The 26775-nt window shown below is 42.6% G+C and overlaps 1 protein-coding gene across 1 annotated transcript in view; it reads left to right on the forward strand.

Moving 5' to 3' along the window:
* The window catches only part of LOC104309989 (glypican-5), a 390036-nt gene that overhangs the window by 207849 nt on the left and 155412 nt on the right, over positions 1-26775 (forward strand). Inside the window, exon 7 of the mRNA XM_054166882.1 lies at positions 21830-21950. Coding sequence (XP_054022857.1) covers positions 21830-21950 — 121 coding nt within the window. The remainder of the gene's footprint in view (positions 1-21829; positions 21951-26775) is intronic.

Here is a 26775-nt window from a genome sequence, read left to right on the forward strand (position 1 = left end):
GATATCTACAATATTAAACACTTGTGCAGGGATGGGCCAGGCTGCCCACTGGCTGCCCACTGTCCATCAGCATGATTCTTGGATTCACCAAAAATCCTCAGCACCCAAGCCAGTAAAGACAAACCGGATTATTCTGTTCGTAGTTTAGTTCTGTGGCACAAGGGGGAGCTCAAGGCTCAACTTGCTGCTGAATATTCATGAAATTGTGCAGAACATCCCCTAGCCACGCTCCGTGTTTAAATTGTTCACTGTGTTAGATTTAACTATGCAATTATGATTTCCAAGAACGTAATATTTTAACCACTGCTTGAATGGAACCAATGCTCCTTGATTATTTTTTTTCAGCAGATTTGTGCAAACTGGCTTTTTCCCCCTCTACTGAGTTAACAGATAGTGTGATTCACAAGGGGGTTTGTGGTGTAAACCTACGCAGCTATAAAGATGAGGTGCTGAGCGTCTCTCTGCACACAGAATGTGGTTTTATACATTTTGAGGGTCTGTAGGAGGAGATCACTCCATAAGCTTTAGCAGACAGATGAGCTTCAGCAGTAATGTTGTGCCACTTAGCTTTTAATGGAAGTACTGGTACTAATCACTCTTCAGCAATAAATGTGCTGTTATTATTTCAAATTGTATTCAAATGGAAATGCAGTTCCTGCTAGGTTACATTTTGTGATTGACATGTCAAATGAGCACAGTGAAATGACAGACAATTACTGACTGGCTTTTAAGAAAGAGCTGAAGATTCTTGAGTTTCTTTCCTGCCAAAAATCAGAATTTAATAGATATCCAATCTTTATCAGTACTAGGATGCTTCACTCACTTGCAGTGTGTTGAAGTAACACCAGCATGTTTGTAGTGATGTGTTCATGGTGTCTGTAGGAATGTCACAAGCCTGCAGGGGTACAGAGCCACCTCCCATCTCTGTCCCTCTCAGGGTACATTTTACACTGGATGTGTTACTGGTGCTGTGTCAGCAATGCTAGCAGTGGCTTTTATTTGGATTTTGCCAAGCTTACAGATTTGTTTGGGTTGAGAAATTACCAGAAATTACAACTTGCTTTGTAAATCAAGGCAATAATACATCCCATTTATATAAAAATATCAGCAAGGTCAGGAGTCTGCTAGGTAATTACAGTCATAGGTGTAATTGTAGTTACGGGCTCTGAGTCTCTCTTGGGTGCCTGTGTGTAATTCCTAGAAGACTTATTAGCTGTTAGAACCCTCAAACCTGCCTTGTGAGATCTCTTGTGTTGAATAAGAAATTCCTTCTCTGTCTTGTTTTCAGGAAGGTCAGTGAAAAATACTGGAGCGTAAATAGAGTGTAAATGACAATATATCTCTGGGAGGAAAGGTGGAGGAAGGTGTAAACTTAAGTAATCAGATTTCATGCTTGAGGCTACAGACTGTCATCCCTGGTTCAGAAGAATATCTTTTGTTAAGTATAAGGTGAAAACTTTCTTCTTTTCCCTCAGTTGAAGCATTAGAAGTTAAGCAGTTGCCAGAGGCAGGAATTCAGGGCTAAATGTGTTGGTGAGATGATCTTCTCTGGCAATTCCAACATGCCTCCTGCAGTTGGGAGAAATTACAAATGAGGCAGATTAGAGCTGCTGGAGACTAACCATGTAAAGCTGCAAGAATAATTTAAGCAACAGCTCTTCCTTCCCCACCCCCATTCCAAAGCATCAGAGGGAGCAAAAGTTTGGTTTGTTCTATATTATTTGGATCTAACAGTGCTATTGCATTTCCAATTGCCTTTACATTTGAGGGCTAACTGAATATATTTTAAAACATCTGTAGAAGCAACTAATTCACCTTTTATTTGTAGAAACAAACAAACAAAACAAAGAAACCCCAAAACTAAACCAAACAAACCTGGGTGCAGTTTATGGCCCACTGAGCTGTAATTATCATTAGTAATGAGGATGCCAATAAAAGGCTATTTGTTTCCACTCCCACAAGCTATTGCTGTGTGATTAATCAGCTCCTCTTATTGAAGAGATATCAGTTCTGTTCCTGAGCTCCTTCACTCTGAGCCCAGGTTCCTGCTGGGCAGGGATCCAGCTTACCACGGGGTCTTTCCAGGGCTGTGTAGTATCTGTGCTGCCTTGTAGGAGCTCTGGAGGTGAAGCTGTGCCTGCACCATGCACCATGGTCTGGCCTCTGACAGGGTCCCTGCTGTCCAGCATAGCAGGTCATACAAGAACTGCTTCATCTGTGACATCTTGGAGCTTTATTTACATGGCAGTGTTCAGAGCCCACACCTATTGTGCTGACATCCTGCAGTCACTATTCTGACCTGTGCTGACTGGCAGGTTTTCAGTGTGGCAAGTGGAGACAGGTTTTATGAATAAGGAATATTTGTTCTGCTGTAAAAAGAAAATACCTGCATGGAGCAGGTACAGAAACCTGGAGGTTACTATGGTCTCCAGGAGCTTCTTTCAGGCAGGTCTCAGGCCCTGTTATTGATACTCAGCCTTTTGCTGTGTCTTACAGCCATCAGGCAGTTGGTGTTTAAGATGCTGTCCCAGCTGTGCCATGCGTGCGTGTCACAGGCACTGCTGTTCTGCTGCACAGAGTACTACTGCCTGCTTGTTCTGCTTTCTTCTTTTGCAGAGCTTTTATTCAGTAGTGACAAGCAGTTGCCCAACAATCCCATAAACCCCTGGTCCCCTGAAACAAAGCAGAGTGGGGCTGACACTGCAGTGGGCTGGAGGGATTCCTTCACTGTGGCCCATATCAGCTGTGTTGTTTGCAGGCATGGCAATGGCTCCAGGCACTCTGCCCAGGTTTACAATCAAATTGTAGTGGCATATGAGCAATAAAGCTTTATGTGGGACAGGTGAAGTGAATGGAACTTACAAGTGGCTTTCAGTTGCTTTCTTAATTTATTTGTTTTTCATTCTTTATTAACCTTTGGTTGATTCAGATTGCTTATAGAGAGGGAAGAAGGGAACAAGAAACAGGATTCTCATTCCCTTCCAAGACCTTCCATTGCAAAGTGAAATGATAAATCATCATGAAAAGTGTGCAGAAATTCACAGTGCCTCCCCAGCAAGGCTGTGCTGCAACAGCTTCTTCAGGCACCTCTTGTGCTCAGGGCTGAACTGTCTGTCAGAGCTATGTCTTGTGGTAGCAACCTGATAGGGCTTTTAGTTGAAACATTCAGCAGAGGTTCTGGACTGCCAGTGACAGGGCGCAACTGAGAGCAGCTGGTCTGAGTGTGGCTATCCTCCTGGGCTTTTGTATGTTAAAGGTGGGAATGATCATAGAATCAAATCATAGAGTCTCCAGGCTGAACACCCCCAGCTCCCTCAGCCTGTCCTCATAGCAGAGGTTCTCCAACCCCCTGATCATTTTCATGGCCCTCCTCTGGACCCTTGGAAACATGGTGCAGACCTCTCTGTCTGGTTCCTCATTACCTGCACTCTAAGCTATGAGCCTGCATTATAACATCATCTCACAGCTTCTGAGTATGGCACCTCCATCACCAGGTTTTACTCAATGACCATACTAATGGATTTTATGACTCTCTAGCTGCTTCCTATCAAAGGCTCTACTCCTGCAAACAGTATGTGTGTCCAGCTTTAAATCCATGAGTAGTGCCAACAGATTTGTGCAGATCTAAGCAATTGTTTTCATGACTAAGGTCTAGATTTCCAGTCTGTAGCCCAGTCTACTAGGTGGAAACCAGCCTCTCTGCAAAAGTAGGCAGTTCTGAAGGAGATAGTTAGCTGAGAAACCAGTATTTGGTGGTGAGGTGCCACACAGGCAAAGAAATGCACTCTGCTCAGTTCACAGCTCCAGCTTGAAGTTTGGAGCTTCTTTTGCTACATACTTTGTAAGTAGGATAGATATGACAATGCTGGTGGTGTCACCACCCTGTTGTGTCTTTCACAAGCAATTCAGTTCTATTTCTACAATTCCAGACTTGTTCCCTCAAGTGCAGGGGCTTTAAGTCACAGGTTTGGATTGCCTAACAAATTTGGCCTGGGCTAAGCTAATCACCCAATAAATTCTGATAGTTTTATGTCTTACCTTTTCATGTGGGTTATATATTCCCCTCTTCAAGATGAAAACTAATAAAACATTGATTAAATGTCTTTTTCCCCAAGCAATTTGCTGTGTTTGCACCATTTGCCAGAGGGGGAGCTGTCATTAGAGTTTCACTGAGATACTTTTGAGAAATAGATTAGAGATCATTATTGCTGAGCATAACTGTCTACATGGAGGCTATTAACTTTTGATAATATTTACTCTCATGCCAAGGCATGATCCAAACAGGAGCTTGTAAGGATGTGTAAAACCATACAGACACATTGGAATGTCTTATACACCAAACTGATTTATTTTGGGGGGGTTAATTTTTGCTATGTTAAAATGAGGTGATTCATCTAAAATGCAGGCAATAAACTACTCCCTCACCTCCCACACACTTTAAGCTCATTTAAAAACCTTTTGTTATTAATTGTTCCTTAAATGCAAGCTCAAAGTTGAGGATTGATGTGTTTGATAAGTCTCTACAGAAAATATTTTTGCTGTTCTTAATAGGAAACAATTTCAAGCCAGTAAACCAAGAAAACTTGGTTCATAGCTTTTCTGCCCTGTTGATTTGGTAAAAGCTTTTTCTGTACATTGGTAGGAAATGACAGCCAACACTCCATCCTTCCTCACAGAATCATAGAAACATGCAGGTTGGAAAAGACCCTCAGATCCTCAGATCTAGCCGATAACCCTACTCTGCACAGTTCACCCGTAAACCATGTTCCCAAGCACCACATCTAAACAACCTCTAAACACATCCAGGCTTGGTGACTCAACCACCTGCCTGGGCAGCCCATTCCAGTGCTTGACCACTCTTTCTGCAAAAAAAAATTTTCTAATGTCCAGTCTAAACCTCCCCTGTTGCTGCTTGAGACCATTCCCTCTTGTTCTATCGCTAATTACCTCTGAGAAGAGACCAGCGCCAAACTCTCCACAACATCCTTTCAGGTCGTTGCAGAGAGCAATGATGTCTCCCTTCAGCCTGCTCTTTTTTAAACTAAACAGCCCCACCTCCTTCAGTCACTCTTCATAAGATTTATTCTCCAGGCTCTTCACCAGTTTTGTTGCCCTCTTCTGCATTCACTCCAGCATCTCTGCATCTCTCTTGTACTGAGGTGCCCTCTTGTGCTCCTCCTGCCTCTTTCCAGTATAGCTTTCATAGATGGTGGGTTTGTGCATAAAGCAATTTCTCTCCTTTGTAAAGCACTGCAGAACAGATTCAGACATCATTTAATGTTCAGGTTTTAAGACAATCTTTAACTGGGGAAAACCTTTAAATTAATGATGACAAACTTATGAGGCTCTTCAGCTGCTATCTAAACAGAGTGGTTTTGTGTTCACTGTCACATCAAGCCCTTGTGCAGGATAATGTTCACAGACAAGATTTTTTCCCAAGTCCTTTCAATTAATGATGACAAACTTAGGAGCCTCTTCAGCTGCTATCTAAACAGAGTGTTTTTTGTGTTTGCTGTCACGTCAAGGCCTTGTGCAGCATAATATTCCAGCCATATACTCTTCAGGTCTGAATATGGACTGTGAGTGTAGTGGTCTTTTTGCAAGTTGTCCAGCTGCCTTAAATTGTCTCTGTGTGATCCAAAGCTTCTTGCAGTCTATGAAAAAGCTTGGAAGGGTTTAAGTCTGACCCTATTACTTTAGTTTTGTCTCCTTAACTAAGAGCATAGCAGAGGCTGGGAAGGGGAGGGGGAGAGCATGGTTCCTCCAGGGTTAGACTGGAGGCTTTTCATGGTCAGGGTGGCTGATGCCAGCCTGCCATCTGCTGATGCACAGCTGCACTGCACAAACACGCCTGGCTGCAGGCTGTGGACTCTGCTCAGAAGCAGCAGCAGCCTCTCAGGCCATCCTGTCCAGGAGTATCTGCTGTTCAGCTGCTGTTTGGCCATGGGCATGGTTGTGTGGCCCAGCACTGCAGTGCTGCTGGGAGCTTGTGGCTCCTGTGCCCTGCTGGCTGCCTGTTGGTTCCTGGTGCTGTGCTTGACTAAGAATGCTGCAATGGTCCTGAGAAGGAGCTCATGGAAAGAAAAAAATAAACCTGTGTGTGGTGCCCTGCTGCAAATGTGACCAAGGGAGGTAAGACTGGTTTTGATTTGTTACAGGAAGGAGAGATCTGGGTCTGTGGCTATCCAGGGAGCAGGGTGGGACTCTGTCCCTTCTTTGTGCTGGATAGAGAGTGGGACAGTTAGTGGCAGGTACAAGACTGCAGAAGTCCCTGGGCTTCTGCTAGTCCTTTATCTTCACTGCTTTCATCATGAAGAATCGTAATGTGAATCTGTCTCTGCCAGCTGATCAGAAAAGGAGGAGTCAGAGGCTCTTCAGGAGCTTGTGCCACCTTGCTTCTGAGTCAGGAGGTTCCATTCAAATGGGACACTTTCCCATGGGTCAGATCACTGGTGCCATGGTAACTCAATTCCATCTACATCACTTTTTTCTGCTCAGCTCTTTCCCTTTAATCCTACACCATAATTAAAGGAACTTCAGGGCACAGAAATTCTTTCCCCCCCCTGCTTTCAGGTGCCAACGCCACCAACAATCAGCCTGCCTGAAACTTCCCAAGTGAGAACACTCTCTGACATTGATTGCAACTGTCCGCAAGGAAGTGTTCACATGGGCTGAGAATAACCAGTGAGTAATGCAAGCACTCAGATGTCAAAGAATTTGAGATTATGACCTCAGATTGAGCACTATCCATACCCAGTATCCTTGTGCTGTCCTTGCCCTTTTACTCAGGAGAGAAATTAGGAGGCCAACCTTGTTAGCTTTGTAGAACCATAGCATGATTTGGGTTGGGAGGGACCTTAAAGATATGTGGTTCCAACCCCCCCTGTCATGGGCAGGAACACCTTCCACTAGACCAGGTTGCTCAAGACTCTGTCCAGCCTGGCCTTGAACATTTTCAGGGAGGGACCATCCACAATTTCTCTGGGCAGCCTGTTCTAGTGTCTCACCACTCCCACTGTAAAAACTTTATTTTCCCCAGCTTTCTCATAAGCCTCTTTCAGTACTGGAAGGCCACTGCAAGGTCTCTCTGGAGCCTTTTTTATATACATTTATATAACTTATCTAGCTACATTTTAAAAACAGTAGGTGCATAAAGCTGCAGAAAAGTGCCTGGAAGATTTTACCCCCAAATTGGTATGTCTTACTACTTTGGCAAGCATTTTTTTGTTCTATAATACCAGACTGCACTCTCACTTCCTAAACACCTTTCGTGATCTGATCCTAAGTGTTTTAAACCTTATTCCCCCAAAACACTTCAGGCAGTGTGTTAATTTGATATCATATAGTAAAATAAAGTGAAATTTTGCTTTTGCATTAGCCAAATAGATTTTATCTGTGAAAGGAACCATTTCTTTCTCTGAACTGATCATGCCTATGATACAGACTTGCAGTTTTTTCAGATGCGCAAAACCAGCATTCTCCTCCTGTGAGGACAGACCGAAGGAGTTGGGGCTGCTCAGTCTGGAGAAGAGAAGGCTCCACGGTGACCTAATTGTGGCCTTCCAGTATCTGAAGGGGGCTACAAGAAGGCTGGGGAGGGACTTCTCAGTATATCAGATAGTGATAGGACTAGGGGAAATGGAATGAAGCTGGAGGTGGGGAGATTCAGGCTCGGCGTGAGGAGGAAGTTCTTCACCATGAGAGTGGTGAAGCCCTGGAATGGGTTGTCCAGGGAGGTGGTTGAGGTCCTGTCCCTGGAGGTGTTTAAGCCCAGGCTGGATGAGGCTCTGGCCAGCCTGATCTAGTGTGGGGTGTCCCTGCCCATGGCAGGGGGGTTGGAACTAGATGATCCTTGTGGTCCCTTCCAACCCTGACTGATACTATGATACTATGATTTGTTTGTGCACTGTTTGTAGTGACTAATGCCTGTTCACTCTGCCATCAGAGCCACAGTAGTACCAGCCCAACCCACCACTTTGTGAAGTTCTTCAGGATACCTCAGAGATGAATGAGACTATAGTCAACTGAAGGCTATTCAGATCCTATTGTAAATGCTGAGATGTCACATGCTGCCTTTTTTTAACGTCATTACATCATTTATTCTTCCGTCTGCTATTTGTTTTTTCCTTCGTCCTTGCCATTAATCATCGTCGTATTTTTAGTAGACATAGAACAAGTGGTGCTTTGTAGCTGGTGGTTGTACTGCAACAAACCAACACACTGCCTGCTATTCTCTCATGCCTTTTGTCTTGTGTTCAAAATGACTTTGGTTGTTTAATACTGTACATGTCTTGAAAAAGAAAGAAAAAAAGAGAGAGACTTCCTGCCCTTTTTTGGGGGGGAGTTTGTTTCGTTTTGTTTCTTTTTTCCTGATTTTAGCAGGAAAACAGAGTCAGTCCTCTTGTTTTTCTCTTGGTATTTGTAGGCCTTCCCTTATGGCTCAGCACAAGCTGAAGGGTATCAACTCCAGAAGCTCTCTGCATCTCAGGGAAGACTTGAAAAAATGCACAGCTCAGGGCAGCAGCTGTTGAGCTTGAGGAAGGAGCTCTCTGTCCGCTTGGCCCATGGCAACCACTTGCAACCACTTGAAACTATCAGCTCCTTTTGTAACCAGGGTGGTCACACTGTAGCTCTCAAGTACTTTGTGTTGTACCTTACGTCCATATCAAAAACAGCATGCTGCTTGACAGGTCCTCAGCTCTTTGTCTTACTGGGAGAAGTGCTTGGACTGTGGTTTGAAGTGCTCATGCATGTTTTCTGAGAAGCATTCACAAAAAGGCAGCTTCATGAGTCCTCCAGTGGGTGAAGGAGGATTCCTCTTGCCTTAGCCATGCCAGCCTAGTTTGTGGGTATGTCCTGACTGTGTTCAGGTGTCTCCTTGGCCTTGTGCTGGCAGTGCAGTAGTGCAGACTGCATCTTGTTCCTGCCAAGGTGCTATGAGGGCTGGTAAGAAAGTCCACAAGAGCCTTTGCTCCTGGAGGCAGGTATTCCAGCCATGTATTGGTGACAGGCCAATGCGATCAGTGTGGCTTTATACAGGAGGGTGGAAACGACACCTCTTTGTCCCTGCCGTTACAAACCAGGGAAGATCAGGAGGGATGCATTGTGTGGGTTATTGCGGGAGATGAGCTTTTGATTCCCTGCTCGTTAGTATCTTCTAGGTGTGAGTCTTAATTGTTTAGACCTAGATAATCAATGGAAACTGGATGGGACAGGGTCCTTTTGGCATTGCCGCTTAAGGCACCATAACTTCATCTCCTAAACATAAGCTGAGAATTGTAGCATGTTCTTACTAAATAGATTATTTGTGATGATACTTAAATAAATAACAATAAAAAAGAAAAGGTCAGGTCAAAAAGGACTTTTTGGAGACGTGTGAGAGTCTCTGCGATCCCTGCAACACGTTTGAGTACATAGCAGTCGCTTTCTCTGTTGCATCTAGCATCATGCCCTCTTGGGCTTATTTCTTCCTATGTTACATTATCCAGTCTCTTTTGTGTTCTGCTTTCAGGTGTTTTTCTAGGTAAAAAGTAAGAAAAAACTATTTATGAGTGTACTACACGTCTATGTGTGATGGGAAGGTCGTTTGAGTTTACCTGGGTTCACTGAGTCTCATGATCTGCCTTGTGTTTTGTAGCAAGTGTTTTTACTGTATCTAACACAAAGGTGTTAGAGCTCTTGAGGGGAGGTATAAGGGAAGGAGATCTGTGCAACAGAAATCGAAACCCTAGAGGAAACAAGCCACTAACTTGCAAGTTTGTCAGAAGTGGTTACTTTTCCCACTTACTGTCATTCATCTTAGAAGTAAAAAATACGATCAGGCTTCAGAGGATTGAATGGAAATTCTTCAGGACAGAAGCCTCAGTGACACTTGAATTTTCAAGAAGACGACATTTGCCATGGGGAAAAATGGATTCCCTGCCCTTAGTTTTCTTCTGCACAATATTTTGTGGCACATATATTTTCCCTAACGATTTGCTCCTCGGTGTAGTTAATCCTGCAGTGAACTTGGGTTGAATTTGTGTCACTGTTTGTGTCTGTGACAACAAAGTATAAAATCATGAACTCAGGATTGTGATGTTACTGCAAAATCAAGTGGAAGAGAAACTGAACTGTGGAGCAGTTTTAACCAAACATAAATCTTCAGCAGTATTAGCAGAAGAATAGCATAGGTTAAGTAAATTGATTTTTGTAGAAGTATTCTCATTTTCAAATTTGTCATGACAGGAAAATCTTTCTGCATTTGACCTCTCTACTAGTGCAGTTATTTTTGTGAGAAGTACCAAACACTCAAACAGGAAAACAATGCTTTTTATTTAATGACAAAAACATGAATTGGGGCACTCAGTTTCCCACATTACTCTTGAGCTCTTCAGCCTTGACCTGGGCAAGCACTTCTCTAGCACAAGTGCTAAGGCATTTCAATCTCCACTTTCCCTCCACAAGCACTAGCATTTTCTGCACTGTTTTCAAGAGTGATAAAAATTATGATTTGCTAAATAATGAACTTAGGTATAAGCTAGGAAAAAATTTAATTTGCTACCTGCCTAATCTATTTCCAGACCATGAAGGTGGTACTAAAAAGTCCATATTCAAAACATATCCCTGTGGCACTAGAGTGGAAGAAGTTTGGGTGTATCTTCAAGGAATTGTAGCAATAAGGATGCCTACAGAATAATTGTGATTAAGCTAGGCTTGACCCAATGCCCACAGCTATCAGCCTGTGGCAGCAGAATATCCTAAGTGTGTTTTGGCTCTTGTTGTTCAACTGTTAGGGGAACAATAAATGTTGATTGTCCTGATCTATGCCAGTTAAATGGTTGCAGAAGGAAGGAGTTGGATGAAATCTATAAATCTTTTGGTGAGCTGAACAGGTAGCCCGTAGCTTCTGCAGTAAAATATTGCTTCCTCCTTAAGGAATAAAACTTTGGTGCTTTGGAGTGATGAATTCAGCTGTCTTGCTGGTGAAAAAGATTAAACAAAAGGGAAGGAGTTTAAGAATTCTGAGTCAGAAGATTTGGAAGCCTTAGTGTCTGATCTCTTTCTATGTGGCATTTACTCCTATTTACTTCTTACTTCTATACAATTTAGCATCACCATCTTACTAATAAAGTTTTTAACCTGGAAATAGGAATAGATTGGAACTGTGTGCCACACACTCCTTCAGCCCAGAAAGGGTCAATAACTCTTTCATCTGTGGCTAAAGGACCAGACATCTGCTATAAGATATTAAGACTTGAGTGGAAGTGAAGGCACTGGAGCAGATACGAATTGCCTTGAATAGCTCTGCACACATCTATTGGAAAAACTGTGTAAGGGCCCAAAATCGAATATGTGTTAGTACATGTTTAGAATACAAAATGTTCAGGAGCCAAAACAGCCAGGGAAAGTGACAGGGCTACAGAGAGTGCAACTCTTATCTGCATTATATTGAAGCCTGGACTATTCAAACATCTCTTGAGATGGGAAGGAATGTTATATCTGATCTACTCCCTGCATGCTGTAAGTACCAGATAAGTGCAGCGTCACACTACAGAGCACCAGCTTTGGCAGTGGTTGATGGCTTTGTCAATATGGTAATACATGTAGACATTGAGGGAGGAGTGAAGGTAGGTAGTGAATCACCTCGAAGAGTAGCCTGGGAAGGTTCTTCAAACTGCACAAGAGAGGGGAACACAGTTTAATATGAAGTAAGCAAAGTCAGGGTCATGTTGGCGTTATCATCAGGGTAGATAAGCATGGGGATCACTGTTGTGGAAAGCATTAAAAACTGAGACAGAAAACTTGAAATTGCTGCAGGAGCAGTGGTGTTCAACACCAGACATGCTGCACTGTTAGGCTCAGCAGTAGTTCTGGTTGTGGAAGTACCAGGCAAATGTGGTAGGGACCCGGGGCTGTCTCTGTAGGAGCTGTGGGCTGCAATGAGCATGGTGGGGGGTGCCGAAGCCAGAGGGCTTAAGCAAAGACTGAGTGCAGAGTTCAGTCTCTGACTTCAGTTCATGCAGAGCTGCAGTTCATGTATTCACTACTGTCAGCTGCTCATTAATCTCCCATGTGTGTCCAAGTGTATTTGGAGAAACTGACTTCTGAGCAGAGCTGAGATTTTGACCTCTTAGCATGAATGTATTTTTTGTTATGTTTTGTTTTGCTTTGCCTTTAATGTGCCACAGGCAAGGTCATCTCCCCGTGACATAAGTCAGATACTGTGCAAGTTAGGACAGTCCTTATTTTGCTTCATAAAAATATCTATGCTCTGATCATAGAATATTGTTTTGTATGCCTGTGGTCATCTATCAAGCCTAATTTTCATGTGTCACCAACAAGGGTTTCCAGAAAGGAAACTGGGTCCTTGCCACCTTGGCCTGCCGAAAGTCCTATCGACTAAATATTATGATCCCTTGCTTGATATTCATTCCCCCTGCACTGCTGTGAAGTTTAATGGTAGCCTGCTTTTATGTTTCTGTTAAGTCCCCTCCTCTGCTGAGACTGCATTTTCTCTTTTGCTGAGTCAGTCCTGTTTTCCTCCAGTCTTTTCCACCTGACAGGTTAGAAAGATAGGCAGACATGTGCTTCCATTTGTCTTCTACAGCCCTCTGAATAGGGTGCAAGCTGCCAGCCTCTGAGAGGTGCAGAATCAGATTCTCCATCAGGATTTCCCTCAGCTCTGTTCTCCTGTTTGCACTTGAAGAATGTTCTCCCCCAGTCCAGGAGTTACTAAGAAAAAGGTGTTTCAGATTAGCTTTACTTTTTCCCCTAGGAATAGCCACAGATGTTGCTTTGATCAGTATATACTGGTTGTTTATTGTTCTATTTTCTGTTCTGTTTCTCAGATTCATTTCTTGGCAAATGGTCTTTATACTGCCAGTTCCCACTTAGGTTCTCAGGTTTGAGGTTTTTATCATTTTCATTGCTCATTATATTCACTTTGATGGGTATAGAGGTATCATTTACATGTCCTGTAGAGTTTATTCCACTTGAAACTAAAGAGCTTTCCTATCTGATGTTATTTCAGGCAACTGCTTTCCTTCCCTCACCATAATAAAGACTGTCCAATTAACTTCTGCAAATTCCTTTAGTGGTTTCTTGGTGCCTTGAAGGTAGTATTAACTTTTCCTGTATGTAGGAAGAGAATGTGGACTGTTTCAGCCTGCAATAACTTCTTTACACCATTTTTTCAAGCATTGTGCAAGGACCCAGTGAAGCTCAAGTCAGTATATTTTGAGCATGATTCTGGAAAAACCTGATGAGCACATGGATGAGGGCATCAAGTCCATCATCAGTAAATTTGCTGACGACACCAAGCTGGGGGCAGGAGTTGATCTGCTGGAGGGTAGAGAGGCTCTGCAGAGGGACCTCGACAGGCTGGACAGATGGGCAGAGTCCAAGGGCATGAGATTGAACACATCCAAGTGCCGGGTTCTGCACATTGGCCACAACAACCCCATGCAGAGCTACAGGCTGGGGTCAGAGTGGCTGGAGAGCAGTCAGGTGGAAAGGGACCTAGGGGTGCTGGTTGATGGTAGACTGAACATGAGCCTGCAGTGTGCCCAGGCAGCCAGGAGGGCCAATGGCATCCTGGCCTGCATCAGGAACAGTGTGGCCAGCAGGAGTAGGGAGGTCATTCTGCCCCTGTACACTGCACTGGTTAGGCCGCACCTCGAGTCCTGTGTCCAGTTCTGAGCCCTTCAGTTTAGGAAGGATGTTGACTTGCTGGAGCATGTCCAGAAAAGGGCAACAAGGTTGGTGAGGGGCTCAGAGCACAAGCCCTATGAGGAGAGATTGAAGGAGCTGGGGCTGCTTAGTCTGGAGAGGAGGAGACTCAGGGGTGACCTTATTGCTCTCTACAACTACCTGAGGGGGGGTTGTAGTGAGGCAGAGGTTGGTCTCTTCTCCCAGGCAACCAGCACCAGAACAAGAGGGCACAGTCTCAGGCTGCGTCAGGGGAGGTTTAGGCTGGAGGTTAGGAGGAAGTTTTACACAGAGAGAGTGATTGCCCACTGGAATGGGCTGCCTGAGGAGGTGGTGGGGTCGCCGTCGCTGAGGGTGTTCAGGGCGAGGCTTGACAGGATGCTTGGTTCCATGGTTTAGTTGATTGGGTGCTGTTGGATGATAGGTTGGACATGATGATCTTGAAGGTCTCTTCCAACCTGGTTTATTCTATTCTATTCTATGCTATCTGTTGCATGTACGTTCCCTCCCTGAGGTGCTTTGCACTGTGATTTCCAGTGTGTTCATAGGGTGGCATCACCCAGTCGCCTGAAGCCTTCTGCTAACTTGTTCTTTTACCAGCAGTCTTACAATTCTCTTTATCTTGTAGACTATAGCTTGCAAAAGCTATTTGGCTTTGCGATGATTTTTTTTATTTTAATTATCTCATTAGCACACTGTATGTGTCTCATCCTTTCCCATAATTACTAATAAGCAAGATTATTTGTGAAGCTTCCACTGAAGCCCATTAGAATCGTTCTGGCAAAGACAGTATTCACATAGTGTCAGTTCTGCTTCACAAAAATCTTCAGGGCAGCTACACTCGTTATATGCTAGACTTGAGCTTCCTTGTAGGCTGTTGGCAGTTATTTAATTGTTTCAAAATGAACACTTAAACAGATAAATCTTCCTTCTGGAGAATATTGCTCCACTTCTGCTCCACTGATCACTTAGAACACATGAAAATGTTTTTCAATGTGCAAAAAGGTTCTGATTTTCATTTCACTTCACGTATCCATATTTTACCCTGGTGTTTATTGTGACAGCTTACTGAAAGAGCCTTTATTTCTTAGAGCGCACCACTGGTCTTAGATTGATCATGCCTTTCCTTGAGACCTCTCAGAAGGATGCTCAGTGCCTGTGACCCAGGTTTGCTAGGCTATTACAGAAGTGAGAGAAAATATGATATTGGACATCTCCCTGAGTGATGCTGTTGTGGGAGTTGCTCAGAGGTGAAGCACAGTATGTCTGATGGTCAGTTTTGATGACAGGGATGGGAAAGAAGCAGGGTAGGGGGACAAGGGACAACTTGCCCACCACTAGTATCATAGAATGGTAGGTGTTGGAAGAGACCTCTGAAGATCATTCAATCCAACTCCTCTACCAAAGCAGGGTCACCTAGGGCAGGTCACACAGGAACTTATGCAGACAGGTCTTGAAAGTCTCTAGAGAAAGACACTACACAGCCTCTCTGGGAAGCTGGTCCAGTGCTCTATCACCATTACCTTAAAGAAGTTTGTTCTCATGTTGAGGTGGACACTGTTGAAAAGAGACTATCCCCTTCTTGACACCCACCCTTCAGTTATTTATAAATATTAATGAGATCTCCTCTCAGTCTTCTCTTTTTCAGACTAAACAACCCCAGGTCTCTCAGCCTTTCCTCATAAGACAGATGTTCTAGTCCCTTCTTTATCATCCTCATAGCCCTCTGTTGGACTCTCTAGTATATCCCTGTCTCTCTTGAACTGGGGAGCCCAGAGCTGGACGTGGTACTCTAGATACAGTCTCACCAGAACAAAGTAGAGGGGAATCATAGAATCATAGAATTAATAGGATTGGAAAAGACCTCAGAGATCATCAAGTCCAACCCATCACCCAAGACCTCCTGACAACTAAACCATGGCACCAAGTGCCATGTCCAATCCCTTTTTGAAGGAGAAGGAGAATATTCCTGGACCTGCTGGCCACACTCTTTGTAGCGCACCCCAGGATACCATTGACCTTCATGGCTGCAAGGGCAAATTGCTGTCCTATGGATAACTTACTGTCCACCAGGACTCCAAGGTCCTTCTCCATGGCCCTGGTTTCCGGCAGGACAATCCTTAATCTCTACTGATGCATGATGGTGGTGTTCCTCAGGTGCAGGACTCCACACTTATTCTTGTTGAACTTCATTAAGTTCCCCTTTGCCCAGCACTCCAGTCTGTCCAGGTCTTGCTGAATGGCCACACAGCCTTCTGGTGTATCAGCCAAGCCACCTAATTTGGTGTCATCAGGAAATTTGAGAGCACATGTGTCCTGTAGAGCATCTTAGGGAGAGCTGAATGAAAGGAGAATCCTGTGCTGGCTGGTGCTTCCTCCTGGAGAATTTTGTCTTAAGCATCAGTGCTTCAGGAAAAAGGCATTTGCTTTGCTTCCTTAAGGTTGCTTACTGAGGGACAAGCAAGTCTGATAATCAGGCAAGGGATATATAATTGAGACATCCTTTGCTTGTTCTTTCCATTTTGCAAGGAAGTGGGAAGAAGGTTAATCAGATCAAAGCTGATAATCTTGATGAATGATTTAAGATTCTGCAACCATAAAGGTGTGCAGTGTCACAGCTCTTACTGGTCAGTGCATACTTCTGTGTTCCTTGAATCAGGAGAATATCATTCCATGCAGAGCTCTGTAGGTCAGTGCCAAAGGGTGCATCTAAAAACTACAATTTGGAGATACAGTGGGCTGGTGTACATCAGCAGTGGATTCACATAACTGAATTTCAGGCAAACCATTCTAGCCCAAGGGTCAAATTAGGAATGAATGCAAGACAAAATACACCATCTGGTAAACCATGCCTAATGCAACTAAATTAATTGTTTAGTGGATCTCCAGGCCAGTTAAATAGCTTATCCCTCTTTCTTACTTCTTGCTAAATGACACATTCAAAGCTCTCCCCTTCCTTCTCCTCCTCTAACCCTTTAACCTCTGAGTCATTCAGTGGTGGTGGGTGGTGTCTGCTCTGACAGTGCATTGAGTACACTGCTGGAATAAACTGGCTCCTTCAGAGTTGTGTTAGCAAATGAGAGCCTGCGGACAGTGTCTGACTTTCAAACACATGGACCTAAAAAGACGTAGTTTTACTTCATTTTAGTTATTATCTGCAGAGTGGTATCTACTTCTGGGTGGTTTTACAGGCATCACAGATCTTTTTCTGTGATCCTTCTGGTGACTATGTGTGCTGGAGCAAATGGCATTCAAGAAAGGGACAGTATTAGCCACTGAACCAAAGCTCAGGTGCTCACTGGCTGCTAGTGGACCAAAGCAGGGTAATAGCACCCTAAGGCATATGGAGTAGTGGAAATAGTCTCCCATCCTGAGTTTGATCAATAATACTTGGAAAAACTGCTTGCAAGAGCATTCTCTGACATTTGTTACCCTGACAGGTGTGGTCTGCTGCAACAAGCAGGAAAGGAAGTGGTGTGAAAACAGCACCCTGTTTCTTGGGGGTTTGTAGCTAAATGTCACTGCTAGTTATATCTAACCCCGAGGCAGCTTCTGCCTGGAACTTGAGGTTATTTCTATTCTCTATGTGTTGGGTTTTTTAAGTACCAAACTAGCTAAAAAGCCATATTTACCTTTGAGGGAATCCTGTACCTTGATCTCTTTCCATATGAAGAGTTAAAAAGAACACATTTCAGAATGGCATCTGGCTTTGTTTTTAAATAAGTGTTTAGACTCAAATATCTTCACCTATCTATATTTGTATAGAAAATAAAAACGTGCATTCAGTTGAAAAAATTCCATGTGGAAACAGCATTTCACTTTTTACCTATTTCTTAAAAAACTTGTGATGAGCTGTGTTAGCCAAGATCAAAAATAATGGCTACTGTTCTTCTGAAGCACTGTAAAACTGGGGGTTGGGGGGTTTATATATATATATCACAGTATCATAATATCAGTCAGGGTTGGAAGGGACCACAAGGATCATCTAGTTCAAACCCCCCTGCCATGGGCAGGGACACCCCACACTAGATCAGGCTGGCCAGAGCCTCATCCAGCCTGGGCTTAAACACCTCCAGGGACGGGACCTCAACCACCTCCCTGGACAACCCATTCCAGGGCCTCACCGCTCTCATGGTGAAGAACTTCCTTCTCATATCCAGTCTGAATCTCCCCACCTGGGGTGCATTACAAAGAGTGTGGCCAGCAGATCAGGAGAGAGTCTCCTTCCCCTCTACTTTGTTCTAGTGAGACTGTATATAAAAATATATTTTTGTTTGTTTTTTAAAGTGTCAAAGCCTTGCCCAAATAACATTGACATGAGACTTGAGGTTTGGATGAAAATTCTGTCTGCACATGCTCTTCCTTGGGCTCCAGTGTAACAATGACTTTCAGGATTGCTCCAGTGACAGTATTTTAATACAACTTTCCTGGCTGTTCCTACTGACATTTCTGGGTTTAGTATGAATAAAGTACTAGAGCTGTAGGCAGAGTTAACAATTCTGTACTACAATATTTCAGTTAAATTGCAGGTTATTAAATAAAGGAAGCCAATTTCTGATCTTACTTAATGTACATTTCCAGTAATTCAGGATCTGATGTCAACAAAAATAATGTTTTAGATAGCACAAAGAAGTGAAGCAATCAGATTATCTTTCAGGAAATATATAGTGCTTATTTCAAAGTATTTTTGCATTATACAGAGCTAGTAGAAGGAGTCACAGATTACAAGATAGTAGTTTCAGTCTTTTTCTAAGATAGTCTTTGGCTCTTGGCTGTGATGGACTGGAGGAATTTCTCAGTTCTCCCTGGCTGTGCAGTTCTTTAGTTCTCCACCATGTCTCCTCCTCTTCAAGAGGTGTGGTCCACCTTCTCTAGACTCACCATCACTTAGTTCATCTGAGTCTTTCTAGGCTTGGGTTCATTACAGAGGTGATCTCTCAGTAAGAACACACAGGACAAGTAGAGATTACAGGTCATTATGGGGCCAAGTTGGTTTTGTTGTGCTCTTCAAGTCTTTTGCCTCTTTTTACATCAGCTTTTTATGCCATTTATTTGGCAGATCACAACTGTAGTTGTATGTAGTTGGTTTTCTGGGCATTTTCAGTTGTCCAGGTCAGGTTCTAGACCACAGGTGAGCCAACTGTTATGTGCTGGAGCCTTGCATTAGCAGTTAGATGTAGTTGTTAGTGATGACCATGCTGAAGCTATTCTAGATCAAGGAGATAAAGAAATTATGTAGGATTTACATAACTCATGCATGTTTTCTCTGACGTCTGATCTAGGTAATCCACTTTGTAAATCTAATTACAAGCAACCTGGGCAACAGAAGTATCTGTGCATGATTAACATGTATCTCTAGAGCTTTATAGGCTGTGGACTGTGAACTCGTTCACACCCAATGGTCCTATTTTCCTGATCATGCATGTAAAGGAGAGTTGACTGAGACTGACTTTCCACATCCAGTCTGTTTGAGGACTCTGACATTAATGTTGCTGCTGCTGCCGTCTCTGAATTGGTTGTGTGTATGCAAACTCCATGCAGTGCTGTAGGTTTGTAATACTGCTTAGAAGCATTTAATGGAGGCCTGTGATTCAGGGGAAAAAAAAACACAGTATAATGAAAAAAGAAAACAGTATAATTCGCCCAAAAAATCCCCAACCAACTTGGAAGGGAAAGCAATTTTGCATTCTTTATCCTGGATTATAATGACAGAAGCCTCTAGAGAAATGCCAATAGCTTTAACCAGAGGTTCAATGGAGAGCAGTCAAGAAAACCCTTGCTTTTTTGTTGTTCTTGACGAGTTCCTGATCAGACAAAGAAACACACACAGAGAATCACTGAACAGACCATGAGCTGACCCATTAAATTGTATCGCAACTAGATGATCTCAAAAAGCTGTCCAGTGACCCTGTACACCTACAGTGGGTAACCATGTGTTTTCACACAGTGAATAATGATAAGCATTCAGCAAATGAAATGATTTGTGATTAAAGCTAATGGCAGGTGAGGTCCAACGGTGCTCTTGTACTGTCCAAAATAATTGATGTGGATTCATACCATCTATACCAGTCTTGACTTCAAAATATTATTTCAGCTAAGTTCCTTCTGAGGGCATTGGTTCAGCTAAGTCCATTTGCAAGAGCAGACCCTGAGCATCATTTTGCACATACCATCGTGTTGTGAAAGTTTCTGCTTCAAGATGAGTTTATACTTGCGTGAGTTACACAGCAAGGAAAATTAGAACGTTACCTTTAAAAGACTCAGTGAACAAAAAAATGCAAACTCACTGAAAAAGGATTCCCTTAATGTTTGTCCTCTAAATATTATCTGGCTATCAGTGAAACCCATGAGTTTTCTGAATTTCTTCTCTTATTTTTTTCATTTAGTTTTTTTTTGCCTGAGAAGTGAAATTTATTGAGGTTACTGCAAAAGTGGATTTTAAACCACGCCTTTTACATCACTGTGCTGTAGTATGCTTTGCTAGCAGTTTGCATAAAATATATTGTTCATCCTAAATGAAATTATGATAAGACCAATCTATTTGGAGAGTGAGGTCTCCCCCTGCCACAGTCTGTCAATTTCAACAATAGAATTCAGGCACTTTTTTCTACTTTGAAATGCTGTCCTCAGCTTCAGCACAAATTGGTTTGCAGTGAAAAAGTCACTGGCAGGAGAACATCTGAGATCTTGAAGTATGTAAGTGTGCTCAAAGTAAAAAATGTAGTGGGGTGTTTCTCTTGACATTTCAGTCCAAGGGAGCACATCTGATTACCACCTGACTTATAAAAATGCCAACATGTTGTCTTAATGCGATCCTCCCTGGCATGTATGTGTGTCTAGAAGAGTTTGGTTTCATAATAGTCACTTGTCAGTTCGTAACTGGTTATGCAAACATCTGCAATGCACTTTGTGACAAATGAGTGCTGAATGAATGAGAGTGGTTACCTGGAACCCTCAAAATCGTGACTCACCAAAAAGATATCTCTGCATTCTAGGTTTTGCAGCCTTGTGGCTGGGTTGAACTTAAATTGTGAACAGCTATTGTGCAGTAGTGTGGATACTGCCAGGAAGCATTTGATTCAGCATATGTGTGCTGATGAACTCACCTCCTCAACTGTGGTGAAGACATGTTCAGAAGTTGAGACTAAATAAGCACAATCCTGGACTTTTCCCCATGAAAGCACATGAACAGAGCCCAAGCCAGTTAGGTTTTGAGAATACACTGGAGGAAGTTCTTCACTGAGAGAGTCATTTGCCTTTGGAATGTGCTGTCCAGGGAGGTGGTGGGGTCACTGTCCCTGGAGGTGTTCAAGAGGGCATTGAACATGGCACTTGGTGCCATGGTCTAGTCATGAGGTCTGTGGTGACAGGTTGGACTTGATGATCTTTGAGGTCTCTTCCAACCTTGGTGATACTGTGAGACTGTGTAAAGACTGGCAGAAACTGTTTATTCAGCAGTTAGTGAGAGAAGATTACTGGTAAGAGACAGGTTGTTGCAGCGGAAGAACAGCTGCTGTTCCTCAAATAAAGAATGGTGGTTAGAGAGAATTCCTGTACATAGACTAAGTAGTGAGTTCATGATGCAGATATGGCATGGTGAGGAGCACTGGTAGAAAAACAGGGGCTTCTTTTCAGTGTCTCTAGGCAGTTTGGTGATAAACTGCTAGTCTGGCAAGAAAAGTCAAATCTCACACTGATTAAGGATCTTGTCAAAATCAGGCTACAGTTTAATTGGAAGGTACTTCAGTGTTGTAGTGTTTAGCTTCTTTCTTAAAGTCTTTGGGTTTCTGTAATTATGGAAGAATTATATCTTTTTTTTTTTTTTGGAAGCTCTCAGCTTTGATTGCTCTATGGAAGAAGTTGAGAATGTCAGTTGCAAAGGTTCAAATATGAATGAAAGGAACCTCTATGATGTTTATGAACTTGCCAGTTCATGACTGCAATGGTTCGAAGTGATAAATGATACTGCAAGAAACTGATTTTTTTTTATTCTGGTTTGGTGCATTTAAAAACATAAATATTTATTTTAAAAGATCTATTCCCATTTACAGAATATTTGCTTTTTCAATGTTCCATTTAATTTGATTCCAATGGATATGGTTCCAGTCACTGATGTCTTCTTTTGTTTCTCTTTTTTCAGTTACACCAGCAGAGTTGTTTCCAATGGACTGAAGGCACAGGTTAATAATCCAGAACTGAAAGTCAGAGGACTGGACCCACTCATCAATAATTTGATTGATAAACTTCAGCACTTTAATAAGGTAAGTAATTTTTTAAAGATACCAGCATTTTACTACTGGGTTTGATATCAGAGCTGAAGCTGAAATTGCTAGGCGGTACTGCTTCTCACGTTCCCTTTCCCAAGATCACAGACCTGAAATAGCCATGGAGCAGACCAGCTTCTAAAGGCAAGTGAAGAGTCTATTGTGTCAGCTGGTTTACATCTAATAAGGAAAACTTATTTCCTTGGTGCTTGCTCTAATTCCTGGTTGTTCTTCAAAAGCTGTTAATTGACTGTCAGTCCACAGTCCGAGGAACACAGAGGAACTCCCAAGCCCCACAATTCACATGAAACTTGTGACTAGAGTCAGGCTGTATGAGCACCTTTGAGAGTCCTGTGACATTCTTGTGTTGGAGGAATATCTCCTTGTGCAGCTTCCTGTTTGCCAGTGGTGCAGGTATTCTAAACAGATCAAAAGGAAAAATGGATCTATGAGGGTGTGACAGCTGAACCATATGGAATGCTGAAGTCAGAACAGAAGGTGCTCCAGGATGAATTAACCTTGTACCTTTGAAAGCATTTATTGACAAGCCTTGTCAGGCCCCTCAGCCCAAAAGGAAGGGTAACCTGCCAATGAGTTTGTCAGAGGCACAATTAACCTGTGTCTGCCTCTATTATCTCTCTGGGTCCTCTCAGACAGTGCAGTTCTGCTGCATCTGCCATCTCTCAAAACTGAGTGCATGATTCTCTGATGTTACTGCTTCAGCACACCTCTTTGTGAGCTCTTCAAGCAATGCCAGTCCAAATGAGCTGAAGCTAACAGATTTAACAGAGATTGATTTTCATTTAAAGGAGGCATATTTTCCAGTCAGCTTGGAAGAATGCTTACAATAGTGTGCTCAGAGTCAGTTGTGTTTGCGCATTAGTCTACTCATAATCTCTCACCATTAAAGAGTGATGAAACACAAGGATGTAAATAGTTAGTAGAAAACCACTGTGAAATTGAAGTCCACCTTGAGAGTGGAGTGTGCAGGAAGAAAAATAATCTGAACAGGTAAATGGGAGGAGGAATTGCTTAGTCAGGATGTGGGAGGCTATTAAGACTCTGGCTGTGGCTGGGAGTCCCGGTTTGATCTCTTACTCCTGCAAAAGTACAACCCTCCTCTACTTCTCAGCAACCACCAGTGGTAAATCCATAATCTAACCAGTAATTAGTGTTTTTGTTAAGTCTTGCTTGGCTCTAATGTTCTTTTACTGTTCTGTCAGCAGCAGTTTAGGGATTCTTTGTATCACACTCTGATTTAAGTTGCCATGGGGGATTACAACAACCTGTCTGATGCACTACTTAATATTACAGTGAAATAGATGTTATGTACTCAGATTGATGAAAAGGATAATTCATTATTTATCTGCCTTTGCACATTATAAACTAGAGTGTTAATTTACTTTATAAATATTAGATATATCCATCTGTGTAATGGTCTTCTATAAACACTGACAATAGGAAATAGTTAGAAATAGATTAAATTAAAAGTAGCTGTGTATTGGAAATTCTATTTCTTTGTCTGCTGCAGAAAAGCAGAAACCTGAACAGTCACATAATGAGCTGCATACCAATTTTCTTAAGTTATGTACAGTTAAAAACCAGCTTCAACAAGCACTTTTTTTAGCCAGAAAAATAAAATCCAGTTCATAGCTCTCTCTGTGAGTTGGAAGTCTTGCTTTCTGTTACTTCTAATTCAGTTTTAGGAGAATATCGTCCTTAAGTAAATGTAACTCCCCTCAGATTGAGGTGCTTAGCAAAAATGGATTCCAAGGGTGAAGGATTAAACAGAATACTGATTATTGCCCTAAGATGGTTTGTTCCTAAGTACTTGGGATAATATAAATTCCTTTGATCATAATTTTAGTAAGATTTCTTCAGAGATCAAAGCATCAAAGAAGTTGCTAAATATCTAAGGCTTTCAGATACAGCATCAAACATGTGTAGCTGTTTTCTGCTTCTTGAATTTTTATTTCAGTTGTGATATTAATACACAAATAAAAACTGACACTGAAAAGCCGATTAAATCAGGAGTTTAAAGTGTCATCAATAGTGTGTGCAGACTTTATAGAGGAAGTGTTATTCAGAATCCCATTACTCATTGTGTGGGCAAATTGATTCCCCCCCCCCCCCCCCCCCCCCCCCCCCCATGAAATTGCTCTTTCTTTTTTCTCTTTTTTTTTGTGAAGCAATACATTAAGTGGAATCTAAAGAGTGACAAAATAAGGCAATGTCTTTGTATCTTTTAAAATGTTTCTTAAGTATTTGACATTTGCAACACTATTTTAAGCAGTAGTTGCATATTGTGTATCCAGAAGCAATCCTAGAGAGGCAGGAAGCCTGGCGAGCAGAGACCAAAGCAATGCACAGAATGTACATCATAGGTGATCTGATGTGCTTGGGCCCCAGTAGTCATCTACCACTTAATCCTGCTAAACTGCCCAGAAGAAAGTGTGTCCTTGGATGGGGGACAGATGTGCTGAGACTTTAAAAAGAAATAACATTTCTGTCTTACCAAAACAAGCTCCAGCCATACTGCATCTCCAAAGAGTCGTCCACGTGGCATTCTTCCTTTCATATTGTCTTGCAAAGGTATGTGGTTTTGAAGATCAGAATCATCTGATTCTAGGTGAGTTTGCTGAGATTTTGGAGTGCTGTCAACTACAGCTATGTTCAACAGGATTCATTTATCTAGAAGATGTACCTTAGTTCAGCAATTTACTTCTGGAGTGAATGTAATTGCTGCTGTCTTCGATCCCCTTCTACCTCTTGTCTTCTACTGCTGGACCACAGCTCCTCCTCATCATAGCTGCAGGCTCCTCGCCCTATGCCAGCAGTCCCACCTATGGTGCCATAAAGTGGGTGAGGCTTGAGAAAATGTGGGCCTGTGGCTGCCGTGAGCAAGAGCGGCTCGTCACTGCCCATGCAAAAATAGCATTTATATCCCAGACTAACAGTCTTTGGTGTCCAGTAGCCAGTTCTTTGTTATGAATTATCCACAAATGTGAAGAGATTAATAACTTCATTGATCCTAAATGCCATAGACACAAACAAAATGTTTGCTGATGTATTTTTCATAGAATCATAGAATGCTTTGGGTTGGAAGGGACCTGAGAGACCATCTGGTTCCAACTGCCCTGCCATGGGTCAGGACACCTTTCACTAGACCAGATTGCTCAAGGCTTCATCCAGCCTGGCCTTGAACACCTCAGAGGAGAGGAAATCCACAACTTTCCTGGGCAAACTGTTCTTTACAAGAATTTCTAATATCCAGTGTAAATCTACACTCCTCAAGCTTAAATCCATTCTCCCTTGTGTACAACAAGTTCTAGCTGGTGCATCCCAACTCCAACACATTGCAAGTAATCTTTATGCAAGTCATCTTCCGTTTCAGGCTGTCATTTAGGCTGAAGCCAGTTCATTGGAGATTATAGCAGCTCCTCAGTTTTTTCATGAGAGACTTAAATCCTCACCACATTGTTGTTGTTTTGGGTTTTGTGGGCTTTTTCATTTGTGGTTTTTTGTTGGTGGTGGGTTTTTTTAGGGGGTTGGTTTAGTTTTGGGGTTGTGTTTTTGGTTGGTTGGTTGGGTTTTTTAGGATTATGCAAATAGCAGGCTATTTTAAAACCACTTTGGAAAGCCAGAAGTAAAGTGAAATTTAGAGAACATTATTCAACAATTACTGCTGTTTGTATCCCTGGCAGATAAGGCATTTGAAGGGCTTATTGTAGCTGCAGATTCACATATCAATAGAATCACCAAATTACAATTTACAGTAACTTTTAGTAATGCAAAACCAAAATATGTGAGGTCCCAGGTTGATTTTCAAAAACCAGCAGTTAGAAATAGCATCTTTTCCTCCCTCTTCTTGTGAAATGAGCAGATGTGAACTCCATCTCATACTAAACATTAAAACCCATATTGTACCTTTTTGAGTACTTCTTCTTGCCACATAATCACACTTAAATATGTTTTAATGTTTTTCATCACCATAAGGCTTTTCACAGTTCAAACACAAGTGGTTCTGAGGCCAAGGTTAAAAATCCTAAAGGATCAACTGTATTGAAAAGCAATGAGAATGTTAGAGAAAAGGGAAAAAGCTTTGACTGTATCTGCAACCAGGCAGGGTCACATGGGCGTTCTGGGGGGATTATAATATAATAAGTATTACACAAGTTTAACTTATACATTGTCTCTTGTCAGACTAAATCTAATCCTGACAGATTTTGAGAATCAGTGTGTTTTGCTATTGTCTGTCAGAGATGAATGCTTAGGGCATGGCTGTAATTCAAGAAGACAGTGTAATAATATCCTAGTGCTTAAAATGAGAGTAATGTCATAGCAGGTCTTGCTGAATCTGTGCCCGTAGACTTTTACAATTTCTTTTCCCCACCAAAAGTCTCATGGACCTGCCAGATGAACTAAGAAATGCAGGTAACTTGAATTCCTTTTTCTATGTTAGCAAACTGGGCCCCATGCTCTTTAACATCTTTATTGATGATCTGGATGAGGACATTGAGTCCATCATCAGTAAATTTGCTGACGACACCAAGCTGGGCGCAGGAGTTGATCTGCTGGAGGGTAGAGAGGCTCTGCAGAGGGACCTGGACAGGCTGGACAGATGGGCAGAGTCCAACGGCATGAGATTGAACACATCCAAGTGCCGGGTTCTGCACACTGGCCACAACAACCCCATGCAGAGCTACAGGCTGGGGTCAGAGTGGCTGGAGAGCAGTCAGGCTGAGAGGGACCCGGGGGTGCTGGTCGATGGTAGACTGAACATGAACCTGCAGTGTGCCCAGGCAGCTAAGAGGGCCAATGG

This window comes from Dryobates pubescens, chromosome 13, assembly GCF_014839835.1.
Source record: "Dryobates pubescens isolate bDryPub1 chromosome 13, bDryPub1.pri, whole genome shotgun sequence".
Taxonomy (NCBI): Eukaryota; Metazoa; Chordata; class Aves; order Piciformes; family Picidae; genus Dryobates; species Dryobates pubescens.